Here is a 20,560-nt window from a genome sequence, read left to right on the forward strand (position 1 = left end):
AACAAGACCAGACCCCTATCTCTCTGAGTGGAACAAGACTAACCAGACCAGACCCCTATCTCTCTGAGTGGAACAAGACTAACAAGACCAGACCCCTATCTCTCTGAGTGGAACAAGACTAACCAGACCAGACCCCTATCTCTCTGAGTGGAACAAGACTAACCAGACCAGACCCCTATCTCTCTGAGTGGAACAAGACTAACAAGACCAGACCCCTATCTCTCTGAGTGGAACAAGACTAACAGGACCAGACCCCTATCTCTCTGAGTGGAACAAGACTAACAGGACCAGACCCCTATCTCTCTGAGTGGAACAAGACTAACAGGACCAGACCCCTATCTCTCTGAGTGGAACAAGACTAACAAGACCAGAACCCTATCTCTCTGAATAGAACAAGACTAACAGGACCAGACCCCTATCTCTCTGAGTGGAACAAGACTAACAAGACCAGACCCCTATCTCTCTGAGTGGAACAAGACTAACCAGACCAGACCCCTATCTCTCTGAGTGGAACAAGACTAACAGGACCAGACCCCTATCTCTCTGAGTGGAACAAGATTAACAGGACCAGACCCCTATCTCTCTGAGTGGAACAAGACTAACAGGACCAGACCCCTATCTCTCTGAGTGGAACAAGACTAACAGGACCAGACCCCTATCTCTCTGAGTGGAACAAGACCAGACCCCTATCTCTCTGAGTGGAACAAGACTAACAAGACCAGACCCCTATCTCTCTGAATGGAACCAGACTAACAAGACCAGACCCCTATCTCTCTGAGTGGAACAAGACTAACAGGACCAGACCCCTATCTCTCTGAGTGGAACAAGACTAACAGGACCAGACCCATATCTCTCTGAGTGGAACAAGACTAACATGACCAGACCCCTATCTCTCTGAGTGGAACAAGACTAACAAGACCAGACCCCTATCTCTCTGAGTGGAACAAGACTAACAAGACCAGACCCCTATCTCTCTGAGTGGAACAAGACTAACAGGACCAGACCCCTATCTCTCTGAGTGGAACATGACTAACAGGACCAGACCCCTATCTCTCTGAGTGGAACAGGACCAGACCCCTATCTCTCTGAGTGGAACAGGACCAGACCCCTATCTCTCTGAGTGGAACAGGACCAGACCCCTATTTCTCTGAGTGGAACCGGACTAACCAGACCAGACCCCTATCTCTCTGAGTGGAACAGGACCAGACCCCTATCTCTTTAAGTGGAACAAGACTAACATGACCAGACCCCTATCTCTCTGAGTGGAACAAGACTAACAAGACCAGACCCCTATCTCTCTGAGTGGAACAGGACTAACAGGACCAGACCCCTATCTCTTTGAGTGGAACAGGACCAGACCCCTATCTCTCTGAGTGGAACAGGACTAACAGGACCATACCCCTATCTCTCTGAGTGGAACAGGACTAACATGACCAGACCCCTATCTCTATGAGTGGAACAAGACTAACAGGACCAGACCCCTATCTCTCTGAGTGGAACAAGACTAACCAGACCAGACCCCTATCTCTCTGAGTGGAACAAGACTAACAGGACCAGACCCCTATCTCTCTGAGTGGAACAAGACTAACAGGACCAGACCCCTATCTCTCTGAGTGGAACAAGACTAACAAGACCAGACCCCTATCTCTCTGAGTGGAACAAGACTAACCAGACCAGACCCCTATCTCTCTGAGTGGAACAGGACTAACAAGACCAGACCCCTATCTCTCTGAGTGGAACAAGACTAACCAGACCAGACCCCGATCTCTCTGAGTGGAACAAGACTAACAGGACCAGACCCATATCTCTCTGAGTGGAACAAGACTAACAGGACCAGACCCCTATCTCTCTGAGTGGAACAAGACCAGACCCCTATCTCTCTGAGTGGAACAAGACCAGACCCCTATATCTCTGAGTGGAACAAGACTAACAGGACCAGACCCCTATCTCTCTGAGTGGAACAAGACTAACAATACCAGACCCCTATCTCTCTGAGTGGAACCAGACCAGACCCCTATCTCTCTGAGTGGAACAAGACCAGACCCCTATCTCTCTGAGTGGAACAAGACCAGACCCCTATCTCTCTGAGTGGAACAAGACTAACAGGACCATACCCCTATCTCTCTGAGTGGAACAGGACTAACAGGATCAGACCCCTATCTATCTGAGTGGAACAAGACTAACAGGACCAGACCCCTATCTCTCTAAGTGGAACAAGACTAACCAGACCAGACCCCTATCTCTCTAAGTGGAACAATACTAACAGGACCAGACCCCTATCTCTCTGAGTGGAACAAGACTAACAGGACCAGACCCCTATATCTCTAAGTGGAACAAGACTAACAGGACCAGACCCCTATCTCTCTGAGTGGAACAAGACTAACAGGACCAGACCCCTATATCTCTAAGTGGAACAAGACTAACAGGACCAGACCCCTATCTCTCTGAGTGGAACAAGACTAACAGGACCAGACCCCTATCTCTCTGAGTGGAACAAGACTAACCAGACCAGACCCCTATCTCTCTGAGTGGAACAAGACTAACCAGACCAGACCCCTATCTCTCTGAGTGGAACAAGACTAACAAGACCAGACCCCTATCTCTCTGAGTGGAACAAGACTAACAAGACCAGACCCCTATCTCTGAGTGGAACAAGACTAACAAGACCAGACCCCTATCTCTCTGAGTGGAACAAGACCAGACCCCTATCTCTCTGAGTGGAACAAGACTAACCAGACCAGACCCCTATCTCTCTGAGTGGAACAGGACTAACAAGACCAGACCCCTATCTCTCTGAGTGGAACAAGACTAACCAGACCAGACCCCTATCTCTCTGAATGGAACACTGTGCAGCTGAATGTACCAGGATTTAAAAAGTAGGCGCTGGTTAGTTGGTAATGGTAATGGTTAGCTGGTTAGTTGGTAATGTGTCTGACTGTGTTCTCTTCCAGAGCTACCTCAACCACTTCGCCTACGGCAACACAGTAGGGTCAGACTTGTGGGACCACCTACAAAAAGTAAGAACCATAGACTTTTCCTTGTCTTGAATTGAGTCATTAGCTTTGGCTATACGTTACCTCTTTAAAGGCCAAATGTGTGATCCAAATGTAAACAAATAAGTTTGGCGTCTAACCAGAGTGCAAATGTAACAGTAAAGTGCAACAGTAATATACAATGTGTCAAAGTGGCACAGAGAGATGGGGAGATTCAGGGAGGTGACAGCTGAGAGAAAGAAGCTGTTCCTGAGTCTGCTTGACTTGGAGTGGAGGTTCCTGTAGCGCCTCCCGGAGGGGAGGAGGGCAAACAGTCCATGATTGGGGTGAGAGGTGTCCTTGACAATGCTGCGTGCCTCCCTCAGACACCGCTTGTGATGGATAGACTCATTAGCAGGGAGTGATGTACCGGTGATGCGTTGGGCGGTTTTCACCACCTCTGCAGTGCTTTCTGGTCTGAGGCAGTGCAGTTGCTGAATGTGATGCAGTTGGTCAGTATGCTTTCTATGGCGCACCAGTAAAGGTTCTCCAAAATCTGAGGAGACAGGTGGGAGAGGGTGGAGGGTAGCACTGAGGAGATAGTGTTGTTCTCATCCAGGTGGGAGAGGAGTGTAGCTGAGGAGATAGTGTTGTTCTGTGCTCCTGTTCTCAATGACAGCATGTTGTCTAGTTTTTTTTTTTTAAATGAGCTAATCCCATGTGCTCCCTAGGCAGTGGAGGCCAGTGGGGTGTCACTTCCTGCTAGAGTTGATGCCATCATGAACCGCTGGGTCCTCCAGATGGGTTTCCCTGTGGTTACCATAGAAACCACCACTGGAGCCGTATCCCAGCAACACTTCCTGTTAGACCCATTGTCCAGCGTCACTGTGATCTCTCCATACAAGTTGGTATCTCTCTGACCTTCAACCCTCCCTTCCTCCCTTCAATCTTTCCTTCCTCCCTTCCATCATTCCTCATTTCCTTCATACTATCTATTTGATCATCTAGATATTTTCTCTACATGCTGGCTTCATGTCAGCTTCTACTGCTTATACAACTTCTACTGCGGTTCTGTATCGTTAGTGGCTTAGCTTGGCATCGCTACTGCACTATCTCGCGTACGTGCATGCGTACTGAATAAACCACAAATGTACCTCTAATACCAGTATTAGTCTGACCACACCCCTCATCAGCTTACCTTCATAAGCAGGTGTGTGGTCACCTGCTCTCCTCCTTCTCGCTTTCACCACAAGGAAGAGGTGCCTCGGTAGATCCCCACACTTGACACCATGATGGAAGAAATTGGATTAGGAACAGCTTGGGAAACAAGGATACGTTGACATCATATCTTTATTTTCTCTCTCACTATTTTCGAGAAAATACGGCGATATTGTCTTCGTACTGGAGTGTCTAGAAGATGATGATCATTCTACAAACCCTCCACCGGTTTTCGTATTGGGAGCACGCCGCTGCATGCTTCTCAACTGCAGTTCCTTGCTGTGTTTGTTGGGGTGAAACCTGTCAGGCCACAGCTGAACTGTCGGACATGCCGCTGTTGTGAGGAGCGGTGCGTTCCAGGTTGGGTGAGTAGTGTTTGCTGGCGGGCTCCACTTGTCTGTTAGTGCTATGGGGGCTACTTGACAAAGTTTATGGAAACCGGCCCCAGGCTAGGGTCCTTTGTTTAGCCGTCTAGGCGACAGAAGGCCTTGGTCTGGCGACCATTATAGTTTTAACTAGTGGGCCGCGACCATTGACACTGGTGATCCCTGTGTGTTCTGGACGAGTGGATTCTCTCTGTCACCGTGTTAAGACCCCATCTTTCATATCCAAATGAGAGTATTCCTTCACGAGGGGATATGTGCATGTAATGTGCGATAGCGGCAGATTCATGTTCAAAGTCAGCTATACAGGCCAGTTGGTACTGTGCTGATTCCGCCGGACGTGTTAATGTCACCGTTGTGAAGCGGTGTTGACGTCTTGTTTTCTCTTTTCTCTTAAAAAGTGAGGAGGGTTCAGAACGGCGGCCTGTCTGGGTGAGTGTTATGTCATTGTTTACATGTTCATAGCTTACGGTTAGCCGGTCGGTGGCCTGGCGCGGGGTAGCTTGGCTTCTCGCGCGCCGCCGGGAGCTCGCTCCTGATCGCGTGCGTCGTAGATCGGCGTCTCGCGAGCGGAAGCAATAGCACCCGAACGGTTGGAGCAGCCGTTAGCTTGATGCTATTCTGTTGAACGTGCTTTGATTTTTAACATGTTTTACACTCTTGACCACGACGTCATCCTTGACAGGGGATGTTCGTCGACCCTGCCTGAGCCTAGACGGGGATTGCGTCAACAAAGAGGACTGTAGCGACTGGTGGAGCGGCGACGCTGCCCGGATCGAACAACACGGGACGGTTGTGTTCTACGGTGGCTTGTGACTGCACTTCGCTGATCTGCGTTCCGGGCAGGTACGGGGTTGGCCAGACCTCATAACACGTCTTCTGGTTTTACCTTGCTAAATGTATTGTGAATAACGGTGTTTTTTCCCAAAACGTGTGTTGTTGCAATGCATTTGAGATACGTTGCGGGTTGTGTGTGAGCTGTTTTTGTCACTGGCAGTTAGCTTCTCCGTGCAGATCGTGATGTATTGATCTGGTTGTTGTGTGAGAAACATCATGGTGTTTATGTGTACCGTGTACTCACTACTAAGGCAACTAACCTATGAAGCTATGCTTGGTGACGAGTGAGTAAAAGAATGTTCTTTCTCAGACTGTAATGACAATGAACAGTGAGTTCACACATTAACAGGTTTTCCTGTTTTAACTGGCCGTATTGAGGGTAAAATAGGAGGATTGTGTTTCCCCCCCCGGTTCCCTGGGGACTTTATCACCTCCTATCAGACATGTTGTGCATTAATTGTGTCTTTTGTGTGGTAGGGATACGATGTAACTCTCAGCTTGATTGCTGAGGTTGTGCTAAATCTGCTGGAGAAACTTATTTCCTAAAGGGAAATTGGTTTGGTTGCTGTCATGTGTGCTTAGCAAGGCCTGTGGTCGATACTAATCAAGAATGATGTATTCTCTCATTGTGAAAAAAACGGCGTTCCTCTGTTGAGTGTTTTTGCCATTTTTTGTAGGTGATGATGGGTTGTGTGTGTCATGTGACCTACAACTGGGTTGTACTGGCCACAGAAGCACATGTGTATGTTGGACCGGGGTTCTTAGAGCCCTCTCTATTCTGTGTTTTTCCTTAGTAAAAATCAGATAGCAGGTTAGCTCGTGCGCTGTGTGGAGCTGTGAAACGCTTCATAGAGCTGACTATGACTGTGTCATATTCTCTTTTTGTCGTTACGTCGTATCATGGGTGTGGGGTCGTAAAGGGGTGAACTGGTAACCTTTCCTCTCCCCATTGTTCTGTCGGTCAGGGGTACACCCCCTGTCCTTCAAGGTTCCCGTCACGTGGCGGTTCGGCACGTTACGGGGGGGGGGGGGGGGGGGGGGGGAGGGAGTTCCTGGTCCCACGGCCTGGTATATTGGGCGTGTGCACCGCAGGAATTCCCCCGCCATAGAGTACGTCACCGTGCGCGTCTCTGTTGGTAGGACTTCCGTGTGCTGTTCAGGTCCATGTGATGGATCTGTTTTCAGGGGGGGTGGTCAGGGCTCCTCCTCACCAAGCGCCTACTCAGGCCTTCTGTGAGTTCGGACTCCTTCTTCCATGTGAGGAAGCCTCCATCAGAGTACAGAGCCTTCCTCCTCAGATTGTCAAAGTGAGTGGACCCTCTAGAAGGGTCCTTTTCTATTGTATGTATATTCGATTCAATTCGTTTATTGAGTGTGTATGGGTTCGGTGCCTCTTCCCCGGAGGCCCTAAAACCAGTTTTTTACATGGCTCAAGGTGCAATATATTCTTTTCAATCTGTACAGCTCGCGTGGGAAGTCTCTCTGGGGATCCCCGTCTCTTTCCTATGGGAGGGTGGTGGGATGTAAAAATGTGAACATTTTTTACCCCGGCTGTGTAGACTGGGATACATACTGTTGATGCTTCCTTCTTTCTATTCCAGAAGTGTTGGAGTTAGGGAGTGTCACACCCCTCTTGTCGTTCCCCTGGGCGCCTTGGGGATTCAATGACAGGTCTAAATAGCCTGTTCATTGATGGGGGTGTGTCCCGACGCACGTATAGTGCTAGCTCGCTGTAAACAGGCGATTGACTGGCACGCCTTAGTTGCTTGTGGTTGAAACAGCGTTTTTATAAAGCAACTGAGATGGGGGTTTTTCCTCTTCCGGCGACCACATCCCATGACCTGGGTGGGTTGTCGACGGATTCTCGTTCATGTCTGGGGGATGATGACGGGATGGATCTGAACATATGTAGTGGGGTCTCACGCCCTTGGGGTGGGCCACCAGGCGCGGTTCGTCCCAACGTCTGGGTGGCGCCTTCTTTTCATGTTAAGATCAACACGCATATCTGCCCTTCTCCTGGAGTAGGCATGTCGGCGTGGTTAGGGCACGGGACTGGTTCTGGTCACGCTGGTCCAGATCAGTTGAACCCGTTGTCCGCCGGGGATGCAGATCTGCTGTTCTGGTACCCTGAGGGACTTGGGCTTTTTTCAGGGGGAAAAATGCCAGGTCGGTCTGGGTGTCACAGGGTTAAGCGCTATGGAGACCCTGGTTGGGTATGTTTTTACTCAGCACTGTCGTCATGGCTTACAGCCATGCCATTCTGTACGCGCTCGATCTCGTCGGATCTCGGCCGCTACACAGGTTGGTCCTGGTTAGTACTTGGTTGGGAGACCGCCGGGGAATACCAGGTACGGTGTGCTTAGGGGCTGGTTCTCCATTATTTTTCGCTCCTCTCTCACGCATGGCGAAGAGGGGCCTGTGGGGGTGGTTTTTTGACCTCCTCTGGTGACCCTGTGCTTCCCGTACCGCCAGGCCCGGTCCGAAGTGATGTTTGCGACCCGTAGGCCTGGGTTAACCCTTTTTGGAAACTGAAACACTTGTACTGCGGTATAGCCGGTGTATACCCGCAGGTGTGTTTTGGAGTTTTTTCTTGAGGGGTTATAGGAACAACCACCGCATTGGGTAACACCGAGGTGGTTGATTCCCTGGTGTGTTGGAGCAGTGTCAACTCCCGGGTTCACCGTTTGAGGGTGCCCCTGCACGTTCATGACGTCTGCCAATCGTGTCAGCCTTCTCTGCCTCGACCCCTCTGGGTGGGGGTTGTTAAATGGAGGCTTGGTCATGCAACACCGCCAGCTTACGCTCCTTCCGCCGGGGCGGCTGTGTTCAGCTGTCCCCTCTGGCGCCTGTCTCGTCCGCAGTCTCCAGGCTAGGGTTAACAGCCTGTTGCCTGGTTTTTCCCCGGTGCGCTGCCTGCTTCCGTTGGTTAACCTTTTTTGTGTGCTTACGGCCATGCTGACTGCCTATTCTGCAGGGTCAGTGTGCCAGGCGGTGTACTATTGGGGGGACGGGGCCCGCTCGGCTTACGGCCATACCGACCTGAACACGCCCGGTCTCGTCCGATCTCGGAAGCTGGGCAGGTTCTGGCCTGGTTGGTTCCGCCTGGGAATACCAGGTGCAGTAACTGAGGGGCCTTTGTCCGAATACGCTGGCGATGTGGGGGGCGGGGCACTACGTGCCCACCTGGTGGGGTCTTGATGCTGGCATCATGGACTTCTCCGGGCCCCCATTCCAGGGAGTCCAGTCCTTTTGGTGGGTCTGGGTCTTCCTTCGTGCTCCGCTGCTACGGCCTTGCCACGGGGTTGGGTTTGCCCTTGACCCCGTGATTCTGGGGGCAGTAACGAGGTTGTTCCTCCGTTCGTTCCCGGGTGGCATGCGGGTTGTGCGTGTGTGTAGTCGTGGGGTCAGGCCACGGTCTGCTCACCCTGTGCGTTGAGTTGCTTGAGTGCCTCTTCGCACGGTCGGGTCCGTCGCCCTCCCGTGACGTCCCTAATAGGGGGGCTACCCTCCATTAGGGGGGGTCGGGGGGGCTCGGCCCTCCCTGTTCTGATGGTTTTGGGGGGCTGTCAGCGGGGTGTATTTGTCAGCCAAGTGGCTCCGCTTGGCCTCCCTTGTGCAGTAGCGATGCCAAGCTAAGCCACTAACGATACAGAACGTTAGGTTATGACTATAACCAAGTTCTGTTAGTTAGGGGCGATGCTTGGCATCGGACGCCGCTGCAGCCCTTGTCCTCACCTTGTGGTGAAAGCTTGGGAAGGAGGAGAGCAGGTGACCACACACCTGCTTATGAAGGTAAGCTGATGAGGGGTGTGGTCAGACTAATACTGGTATTAGAGGTACATTTGTGGTTTATTCAGTACGCGTGCACGTACGCGAGATAGTGCAGTAGCGATGCCAAGCATCGCCCCTAACTAACAGAACTTGGTTATAGTCATAACCTAACGTTATGAGTGGTTCTACTGTTCTACTGTAGTTATGAGTGGTTCTACTGTAGTTATGAGTAGGGATGCTCGATATTGGCTTTTTTACCGATACCGATATACCAGTCGCGGCTGCTGAAATTTTTTTTTGGTGAAGCACAAATTATTATATTATATTATATGTTAAATAATATTTTAAAACATCCCCCAATGTGTGTGTCAGTGGTGGCTGTGAGTTAAAAATATTGGGGAGGACGGGAGAGATAAAAACAATTTAATAAAGAAGTACAGACACACAGTGTGGTTATGAAGACAGCAGACAGACACTACAGTTAAAGACAACAGGCACTAGTAATAAATACCTTGGAGTAACTCTTGACACACACGCCTCACTTACAAATCACATCAATAGCTTCGTCAAGAAGGCAAATCAAAAACTATTTGTTTACAGCCAGATCATCAGACCATTTCTCACCCTCACGGTTTCAAACACATATCTACATATCTATATTCACCAATATCTTACTGTCTCCCAATCTGGTCCCTCACAACAAAGGAAATTATAGGAAATGATATGGGTAGGCGGGGTGGGGGAAACTGTACAACTGTAAAAGCAAACTGTACATTGGAATATCGACAAAACCATACTTGGTAGAAGGGGGTCTCGTGTATTCTTGGGTTAGGTCATTTACTGTACATTGGAGGGGGTTGGGTTAGGACATTCACATGCACATCACTCAGCACTATAGGAAATTAACGACACACACACACGCGTGCAATGCACACACACACACACACACACACACACACACACACACACACACACACACACACACACACACACACACACACACACACACACACACACACACACACACACACACACACGCACACACAGAGGCCAGGCCACAGCGGACCCACAGCCAATTAATTCATAATCAACACAGGCTCCAACTCAATATCAATAACCACGGCGCACGTCGCCAACCCACACAGCTACTAAATATAAAAATATATATATTTCACTCACCATTGAGATGTTACTTCTTACAAGGAAATAGTTTCCCCCCATCTGATCACTTGTAAATTAAATCCATACTTCGATATTTTCTGATGAAACATTCAATGATCTCCTCTGCTTGCAAACAGTTGCAAATCCAGCAATGCAACAAACAGCAGTCTTTAGTGATCTAATAATCGATCCTTCATCGGTAGGCCCTTCATTATCGGACATCCCTAGTTATGAGTGGTTCTACTGTAGGTATGATAGGTTCTACTGTAGTTATGAGTGGTTCTATTGTTCTACTATAGTTATGAGTGGTTCTACTGTAGTTATGAGTGGTTCTACTGTAGTTATGAGTGGTTATACTGTAGTTATGAGTGGTTATACTTGTTCTACTGTAGTTATGAGAGGTTCTACTGTAGTTATGAGTGGTTCTACTTGTTCTACTGTAGTTATGAGAGGTTCTACTGTAGTTATGAGAGGTTATACTGTTCTACTGTAGTTATGAGAGGTTCTACTGTAGTTAAGAGAGGTTATACTGTTCTACTGCAGTTATTCAAGATTCAAGATTCAAGATTCAAGATTGTTTATTGTCATATGCACAGTTAAAACGACAGTTTGCCATACAATGAAAATCGTTAGGTTATGACTATAACCAAGTTCTGTTAACACTAGTGCACGCTCTGCGTCTCATTGCATATATCTCGCTTCAGCATATATACACTGAATAAATTTCAAAATGTACCTTTAAATGCCAGCATTCATCTGGCCACACCCCCATCCGCTTACCTATATAAGCAGGGGTGGTGCCACACCCCACTCATCTCCTTCCTAACAAATTTCACCACAATGAAAAATCAAGGGCCGCAGCGGCGTCTAGATGCAGAGCGTCCACTAGTGTTAACAGAACTTGGTTATAGTCATAACCTAACGTTCTGTATCACACTAGCTCCCGCTCTGCGTCTCATTGCATAATAGGAGCTGAGCGGGAGCTAGAAGCTCGACAAATACACCCCGCTGAGGCCCCCCACAGCCATCAGATCAGGGAGGACCGAGCCCCCCCGACCCCCCCTAATGGAGGGCACCCCCCCTATTAGAGGCTTCCCGGGAGGGCGACGGACCCGACCGTGCGAAGAGGCACTCAAGCAACTCAACGCACAGGGTGAGCAGACCGTGGCTTGACCCCACGACTACACACACGCACAACCCGCATGCCACCCAGGAACGAACGGAGGAAACAACCTCGTTACTGCCCCCAGAATCACGGGGTCAAGGGCAAACCCAACCCTGTGGCAAGGCCGTAGCAGCGGAGCGCGAAGGAAGACCCAGACCCACCAAAAGGGAATGGACCCCCTGGAACGGGGGCCCGGAGAAGTCCATGATGCCAGCATCAAGACCCCACCAGGTGGGCACTTAGTGACCCCGCCCCCCACATCGCCAGCGTATTCGGACAAAGGCCCCTCAGCCGAGCGGGCCCTGTCCCCCCAATAGTACACCGCCTGGCACACTGACCCTGCAGAACAGGCAGTCAGCATGGCCGTAAGCACACAAAAAAGGTTAACCAACGGAAGCAGGCAGCGCACCGGGGAAAAAACCAGGCAACAGGCTGTTAACCCTAGCCTGGAGACTGCGGACGAGACAGGCGCCAGAGGAGACAGCTGAACACAGCCGCCCCGGCGGAAGGGGCGTAAGCTGGCGGTGTTGCATGACCAAGCCTCCATTAAAAAAAAAACACCCAGAAAGGTTGAGGCAGAGAAGGCTGACACGATTGGCAGACGTCATGAACGTGCAGGGGCACCCTCAAACGGTGAACCCGGGAGTTGACACTGCTCCAACACACCAGGGAATCAACCACCTTGGTGTTACTCAATGCAGTGGTTGTTCCTCAAGAAAAAACTCCAAAATACACCTGCGGGTATACACCGGCTATACCGCAGTACAAGTGTTTTAGTTTTCCAAAAAAGGGTTAACCCAGGCCTACGGGTCGACGAAACATTTCTTCTGACCGGGCCCGGCGATACGGGAAGCACAGGGTCACCAGAGGAGGTCAAAGACCACCCCAACAGGCCCCTCTTCGCCATGCGTGAGAGAGGACCGAAAAAGAATGGAGAACCAGCCCCAAGCACACCGTACTTGGTATTCCCAGGCGGTCTCCCAACCAAGTACTAACCAGGACCAACCTGTGTAGCGGCCGAGATCTGACGAGATTGAGCGTGTACAGGTTGGCATGGCCGTAAGCCATTACGACAGTGCTGAGTAAAAAACGTACCCAACCAGGGTCTCCATAGTGCTTAACCCTATGACACCCGGACCAACCTGGCATTTTTCCCCCTGAAAAAAGCCCAAGTCCCTCAGGGTACCAGAACAGCAGATCTGCATCCCCGGCGGACAACGGGTTCAACTGATCCGGACCAGCGTGACCAGAACCAGTCCTGTGCCCTAACCACGCCGGCATGCCTACTCCAGGAGAAGGGGCAGATATGCGTGTTGATCTTAAACATGAAAAGAAGGCGCCACCCAGACGTTCGGGCGAACCGCGCCCGGTGGCCCACCCCCAGGGCGTGAGACCCCTCTACATATGTTCAGATCCATTCCGTCATCATCCCCCAGACATGAACGAGAATCCGTCGATGACAAAAACCTGGTCGTTGGATTTGGTCGTCGGAAGAGGAAAAACCTCCATCCCAGTTGCTTTATAAAAACGGCGTTTTAACCTCAAGCAACCAAGGCGTGCCAGTCAGTCGCCTGTTTACAGAACACCCCGAGCTAGCACTATACGTGCGTCGGGACACACCCACATCAATGAACAGGCTATTTAGACCTGTCATTGAATCCCCAAGGCGCCCAGGGGAACGACAAGAGGGGTGTGACACTTCCTAACTCCAACTCTTTTTAGTAGAAAAGAAGGAAGCACCAACAGTATGTATCCCAGTCTACACAGCCGGGGGTAAAAAATTGTTCACATTTTTACATCCCACCACCCTCCCATAGGAAGGAGACGGGAATCCCCAGAGACACTTCCCACGCGACCTGTACAGATTGAAAAGAATATATTGCACCTTGAGCCATGTAAAAAATTGAATTTAGGGCTCTCCGGGGAGGAGGCACTGAACCCATACACACTCAATAATCGAATTGAATCGAATACATACACAATAGAGTAGGACTCCTTCTAGAGGGTCCACTCACCTTGACAATCTGAGGAGGAGGCTCTGTACTCTGAAGGAGGCTCCCTCACATGGAAGGAGGAGTCCCAACTCACAGAAGGCCCGAATAGGAGCTTGGTGAGGAGGAGCCCTGACCACCCCCCGAAACAGATCCACCACATGGACCTGAACAGCACACGGAAGTCCTACCAACAGAGACACGCACGGTGACGTACTCTATGGCGGGGGAATTTCTGCGGTGCACACGCCCAATATTCCAGGCCGTGGGACCATGAACCCCCCCCCCCCCCCCGTAACGTGCGGGACCGCAACGTGACAGGAACCTTGAAGGACAGGGGGTGTACCCCTGACCAACAGAAAAAAGGGGAAGAGGAAAGGTTACCAGTTCACCCCTATACGACCCCACACCCATGATACGATGTAATGACAAAAAGAGAGTATGACACAGTCATAGTCAGCTCTATGAAGTGTCTGACAGCTTCACACAGCGCATGAGCTAACCTGCTATCTGATTTTTACTAAGGAAAAAAACACAGAATAGAGAGGGCTCTTCAAGAGCCCCGGTACCAAACTTACACATGTGCTTCTGTGGCCAGTCCAACCCAGTTGTAGGTCACATGACACACACAACCCATCATCACCTACAAAAAATGGCAAAAACACACTACAGAGGAACGCCGTTTTTCATAATGAGAGAATACATAATTCTCGATTAGTATCGGCCACAGGCCTTGCTAAGCACACACAAAAGCGACCAAACAATCTTTTCTTTTAGGAAAATAAAGTTTCTGCAGCAGTCTTAGCACAACCTCAGCAATCAAGCTAAGGGTTACATCGCATCCCTACCACATAAAGACACAATGTAGTGCAACAACATGTCTGATAGGAGGATGAAGAAGTCCCCAGGGAACCGGGGGGAAACACAATCCTCCTACTTTACCCTTAATACGGCCAGTTAAAACAGGAAAACCTGTTAATATGTGAACACACTGTTCATTGTCATTACAGGCTGAGAAAAGAATATTCTTTACTCATTTGTCACTAAGCATAGCTTTATAGGTTAGTTAACCCCCTTAGTTGTGAGTACAAGGTACATATAAACACACATGATGTTTCTCAACACAACAAACCAGATCATTTTCACATCTGAAACAACAACCCGATTTGCACGGAGAAGCTAAATACCTAGTGACAAGACAATTCACACACAACTCGCGTCGTATCCTAAATGTAGTGCAGTAACAGTCGTTTTGGAAAACATCGTTATTTACAAAACATTTAGAAGGGAAAGCCAGAAGAAGTGTACAAGGTCCGGTCAGACCTGGCCTACACGGAGCGTAGATCAACGAAGTGCAGTCTCAAGACACCGTAGAAAACACAGCCGTCCTGTGTTGTTCGATCTGGGCAGCGTCGCCGCTCCAACCCGTCGCTACGGTCCCCTTTGTTGACGCAGACTTTGCCGTCCTGGCCCAGGGCAGGTTCGACGAACATCCTCTGACAAAGATGACGTTGTAGTCAAGAGTGTTTAAAACATGTTATAATCAAAGCACGTTCAACAGAGTAGCATTTAGCTAACGGCCGCTCCAACCGTCGGTCGCTACTGCCCCTGCCCGCGAGACGCTGAGCGAACGGCGCACACGACCAGAGGGGAGCTCACGGCGGCGCGCGAGGAGCCGGAGCTACCCCGCGCTGGGCCTTGGCCGATAGCAGCAAGCTAACGTTTCCTAGTGATCACAGCAGGCTAGCGCCGCAGCTAACAGCTGACTGGCTAACAGTAGGCCCAACCTATGTAGGCCACACAGTGATCACAGCAGGCTAACGCCGCAGCTAACAGCTGACTGGCTAACCGTAAGCTAAGCAGCTATCACCTGAACTTGTACACAATGATATAACACTCACCCAGACAGGCCGCCATTCTGAAACCCTCCTCACTTTTTAAGAGAAAAGAGAAACAAGATGTTAACACAGTTTTACAACGGTGATTTTACCAACACCCGACGGAGCCAGCACAATACCCAACTGGCCTGTGTAGCTGACTTTGAACACAGATCTTCCGCTAAAGAACATCTATGCCCATATCTCCTCGTGAGGGAATACTCTCATTTGGTTATGAAAGATGGGGCCTTAACACGGTGACAGAGAGATATCCACTCGTCCAGAAAACACAGGGATCACCAGTGTTAATGGTCATGGCCCACTAGTCAAACTATAATGGGCTTCAGATCAAGGTCTTCCGCTGCTGCCCAAGAGGCTGAACCAAAAGACCTTAAACTGGGGCCGGTGTTCGTAAACATTGTCAGTTAGCCCCCATAGCACTAACAGACAAGTGGAGCCGCAAGCAAACAGTACTCACCCAACCTGAAACCCACCGCTTCTTACAACAGCGGCGCGTCCTACAGTTCAGCTGTGTCCTGAAAGGTTTCACCCCAACCAACACAGCAAGGAACTGCAGTTGAGAAGCATGCAGCGGCGTGCTCCCAATACGAAAACCGGTGGAGGATTTTAGAATGATCATCATCTTCCAGACACTCCAGTACGAAGACAATATCGCCGTATTTTCTCGAAAATAGTGAGAGAGAAAATAAAGATATGATGTCAACGTATCTCCTTGTTCTTCCTTTCCTCAGAGTAAATATTTTTCTCCACGTCAAATGGGCATATAGCAACATGTTGCTTGTGATGAAATTTGAGAAGGAGATGAGTGTGTGGCACCACCCCTGCTTATATAGGTAAGCGGATGGGGGTGTGGCCAGATGAATGCTGGCATTTAAAGGTACATTTTGAAATGTATTCAGTGTATATATGCTGAAGCGAGATATATGCAATGAGACTCAGAGCGGGAGCTAGTGTGATACAGAACTTACTTTGCTAGTCCACCCTTCACAAAAAAATCACACAGTACTTAACTTAAACATATTTAAATACAAGTGAGTGCTAGAAAATAAGATATAATAAAAATAGATACAATCTATATATACAATACAACAAGGCACAGTGAGTTATAATTGCACGTTCCATGGAGGTGACAATGGGTCTACTGTATGAGAGGTTCTACTGTAGTTATGAGTGGTTATACTGTTCTACTGTAGTTATGAGTGGTTCTACTGTAGTTATGAGAAGTTCTACTTGTTCTACTGTAGTTAAGAGTGGTTCTACTGTAGTTATGAGAAGTTCTACTTGTTCTACTGTAGTTAAGAGTGGTTCTACTGTAGTTATGAGAAGTTATACTTGTTATACTGTAGTTAAGAGTGGTTCTACTGTAGTTAAGAGTGGTTCTACTGTAGTTATGAGTGGTTCTACTATATTTACGAGTGGTTCTACTGTAGTTATGAGTGGTTCTACTGTAGTTATGAGTGGTTATCCTTGTTCTACTGTAGTTATGAGTGGTTCTACTATAGTTAAGAGTGGTTCTCCTTGTTCTACTGTAGTTAAGAGCGGTTCTACTTGTTCTACTGTAGTTATGAGTGGTTCTACTTGTTCTACTGTAGTTATGAGTGGTTATCCTTGTTCTACTGTAGTTATGAGTGGTTCTACTATAGTTAAGAGTGGTTCTCCTTGTTCTACTGTAGTTAAGAGCGGTTCTACTTGTTCTACTGTAGTTATGAGTGGTTCTACTTGTTCTACTGTAGTTATGAGTGGTTCTACTTGTTCTACTGTAGTTATGAGTGGTTCTACTATAGTTCTGTATCGTTAGTGGCTTAGCTTGGCTTCGCCTTCTGCACTATCTCGCGTACGTGCACGCGTACTGAATAAACCACAAATGTACCTCTAATACCAGTATTAGTCTGACCACACCCCTCATCAGCTTACCTTCATAAGCAGGTGTGTGGTCACCTGCTCTCCTCCTTCTCGCTTTCACCACAAGGAAGAGGTGCCTCGGTAGATCCCCACACTTGACACCATGATGGAAGAAATTGGATTAGGAACAGCTTGGGAAACAAGGATACGTTGACATCATATCTTTATTTTCTCTCTCACTATTTTCGAGAAAATACGGCGATATTGTCTTCGTACTGGAGTGTCTAGAAGATGATGATCATTCTACAAACCCTCCACCGGTTTTCGTATTGGGAGCACGCCGCTGCATGCTTCTCAACTGCAGTTCCTTGCTGTGTTTGTTGGGGTGAAACCTGTCAGGCCACAGCTGAACTGTCGGACATGCCGCTGTTGTGAGGAGCGGTGCGTTCCAGGTTGGGTGAGTAGTGTTTGCTGGCGGGCTCCACTTGTCTGTTAGTGCTATGGGGGCTACTAGACAAAGTTTATGGAAACCGGCCCCAGGCTAGGGTCCTTTGTTTAGCCGTCTAGGCGACAGAAGGCCTTGGTCTGGCGACCATTTTAGTTTTAACTAGTGGGCCGCGACCATTGACACTGGTGATCCCTGTGTGTTCTGGACGAGTGGATTCTCTCTGTCACCGTGTTAAGACCCCATCTTTCATATCCAAATGAGAGTATTCCTTCACGAGGGGATATGTGCATGTAATGTGCGATAGCGGCAGATTCATGTTCAAAGTCAGCTATACAGGCCAGTTGGTACTGTGCTGATTCCGCCGGACGTGTTAATGTCACCGTTGTGAAGCGGTGTTGACGTCTTGTTTTCTCTTTTCTCTTAAAAAGTGAGGAGGGTTCAGAACGGCGGCCTGTCTGGGTGAGTGTTATGTCATTGTTTACATGTTCATAGCTTACGGTTAGCCGGTCGGTGGCCTGGCGCGGGGTAGCTTAGGCTTCTCGCGCGCCGCCGGGAGCTCGCTCCTGATCGCGTGCGTCGTAGATCGGCGTCTCGCGAGCGGAAGCGATAGCACCAGAACGGTTGGAGCAGCCGTTAGCTTGATGCTATTCTGTTGAACGTGCTTTGATTTTTAACATGTTTTACACTCTTGACCACGACGTCATCTTTGACAGGGGATGTTCGTCAACCCTGCCTGAGCCTAGACGGGGATTGCGTCAACAAAGAGGGCTGTGTTCTACGGTGGCTTATGACTGCACTTCGCTGATCTGCGTTCCGGGCAGGTACGGGGTTGGCCAGACCCTCATAACACGTCTTCTGGTTTTTACCTTGCTAAATGTATTGTGAATGACGGTGTTTTTTCCCAAAACGTGTGTTGTTGCAATGCATTTGAGATACGTTGCGGGTTGTGTGTGAGCTGTTTTTGTCACTGGCAGTAGCTTCTCCGTGCAGGTCGTGATGTATTGATCTGGTTGTTGTGTGAGAAACATCATGGTGTTTATGTGTACCGTGTACTCACTACTAAGGCAACTAACCTATGAAGCTATGCTTGGTGACGAGTGAGTAAAAGAATGTTCTTTCTCAGACTGTAATGACAATGGACAGTGAGTTCACACATTAACAGGTTTTCCTGTTTTAACTGGCCGTGTTGAGGGTAAAATAGGAGGATTGTGTTTTTCCCCCCCCGGTTCCCTGGGGACTTTATCACCTCCTATCAGACATGTTGTGCATTAATTGTGTCTTTTGTGTGGTAGGGATACGATGTAACTCTCAGCTTGATTGCTGAGGTTGTGCTAAATCTGCTGGAGAAACTTATTTCCTAAAGGGAAATTGGTTTGGTTGCTGTCGTGTGCTTAGCAAGGCCTGTGGTCGATACTAATCAAGAATGATGTATTCTCTCATTGTGATGATGATGGGTTGTGTGTGTCATGTGACCTACAACTGGGTTGTACTGGCCACAGAAGCACATGTGTATGTTGGACCGGGGTTCTTAGAGCCCTCTCTATTCTGTGTTTTTCCTTAGTAAAAATCAGATAGCAGGTTAGCTCGTGCGCTGTGTGGAGCTGTGAAACGCTTCATAGAGCTGACTATGACTGTGTCATATTCTCTTTTTGTCGTTACGTCGTATCATGGGTGTGGGGTCGTAAAGGGGTGAACTGGTAACCTTTCCTCTCCCCATTGTTCTGTCGGTCAGGGGTACACCCCCTGTCCTTCAAGGTTCCCGTCACGTGGCGGTTCGGCACGTTACGGGGGGGGGGGGGGGGGGGGGGAGGGAGTTCCTGGTCCCACGGCCTGGTATATTGGGCGTGTGCACCGCAGGAATTCCCCCGCCATAGAGTACGTCACCGTGCGCGTCTCTGTTGGTAGGACTTCCGTGTGCTGTTCAGGTCCATGTGATGGATCTGTTTTCAGGGGGGGTGGTCAGGGCTCCTCCTCACCAAGCGCCTACTCAGGCCTTCTGTGAGTTCGGACTCCTTCTTCCATGTGATCCATGTGAGGAAGCCTCCATCAGAGTACAGAGCCTTCCTCCTCAGATTGTCAAAGTGAGTGGACCCTCTAGAAGGGTCCTTTTCTATTGTATGTATATTCGATTCAATTCGTTTATTGAGTGTGTATGGGTTCGGTGCCTCTTCCCCGGAGGCCCTAAAACCAGTTTTTTACATGGCTCAAGGTGCAATATATTCTTTTCAATCTGTACAGCTCGCGTGGGAAGTCTCTCTGGGGATCCCCGTCTCTTTCCTATGGGAGGGTGGTGGGATGTAAAAATGTGAACATTTTTTACCCCGGCTGTGTAGACTGGGATACATACTGTTGATGCTTCCTTCTTTCTATTCCAGAAGTGTTGGAGTTAGGGAGTGTCACACCCCTCTTGTCGTTCCCCTGGGCGCCTTGGGGATTCAATGGCAGGTCTAAATAGCCTGTTCATTGATGGGGGTGTGTCCCGACGCACGTATAGTGCTAGCTCGCTGTAAACAGGCGATTGACTGACACGCCTTAGTTGCTTGTGGTTGAAACAGCGTTTTTATAAAGCAACTGAGATGGGGGTTTTTCCTCTTCCGGCGACCACATCCCATGACCTGGGTGGGTTGTCGACGGATCCTCGTTCATGTCTGGGGGATGATGACGGGATGGATCTGAACATATGTAGTGGGGTCTCACGCCCTTGGGGTGGGCCACCAGGCGCGGTTCGTCCCGACGTCTGGGTGGCGCCTTCTTTTCATGTTAAGATCAACACGCATGTCTGCCCTTTTCCTGGGGCATGTCGGCGTGGTTAGGGCACGGGACTGGTTCTGGTCACGCTGGTCCAGATCAGTTGAACCCGTTGTCCGCCGGGGA

At 49.3% G+C, this 20,560-nt stretch overlaps 1 protein-coding gene across 1 annotated transcript in view; it reads left to right on the forward strand.

Moving 5' to 3' along the window:
* The window catches only part of LOC311223549 (aminopeptidase N-like), a gene marked incomplete at both ends in the record, with an annotated part of 163,499 nt that overhangs the window by 51,115 nt on the left and 91,824 nt on the right, over positions 1-20,560 (forward strand). The window contains 2 exons of the mRNA XM_084308329.1: positions 2,952-3,017; positions 3,704-3,876. Of these exons, the coding sequence (XP_084164455.1) occupies positions 2,952-3,017; positions 3,704-3,876 (239 nt within the window). The remainder of the gene's footprint in view (positions 1-2,951; positions 3,018-3,703; positions 3,877-20,560) is intronic.

The sequence above is a fragment of the Notolepis coatsorum genome, assembly GCF_963971535.1.
Source record: "Notolepis coatsorum genome assembly, chromosome: 2".
In the NCBI taxonomy this organism is placed as follows: domain Eukaryota; kingdom Metazoa; phylum Chordata; class Actinopteri; order Aulopiformes; family Paralepididae; genus Notolepis; species Notolepis coatsorum.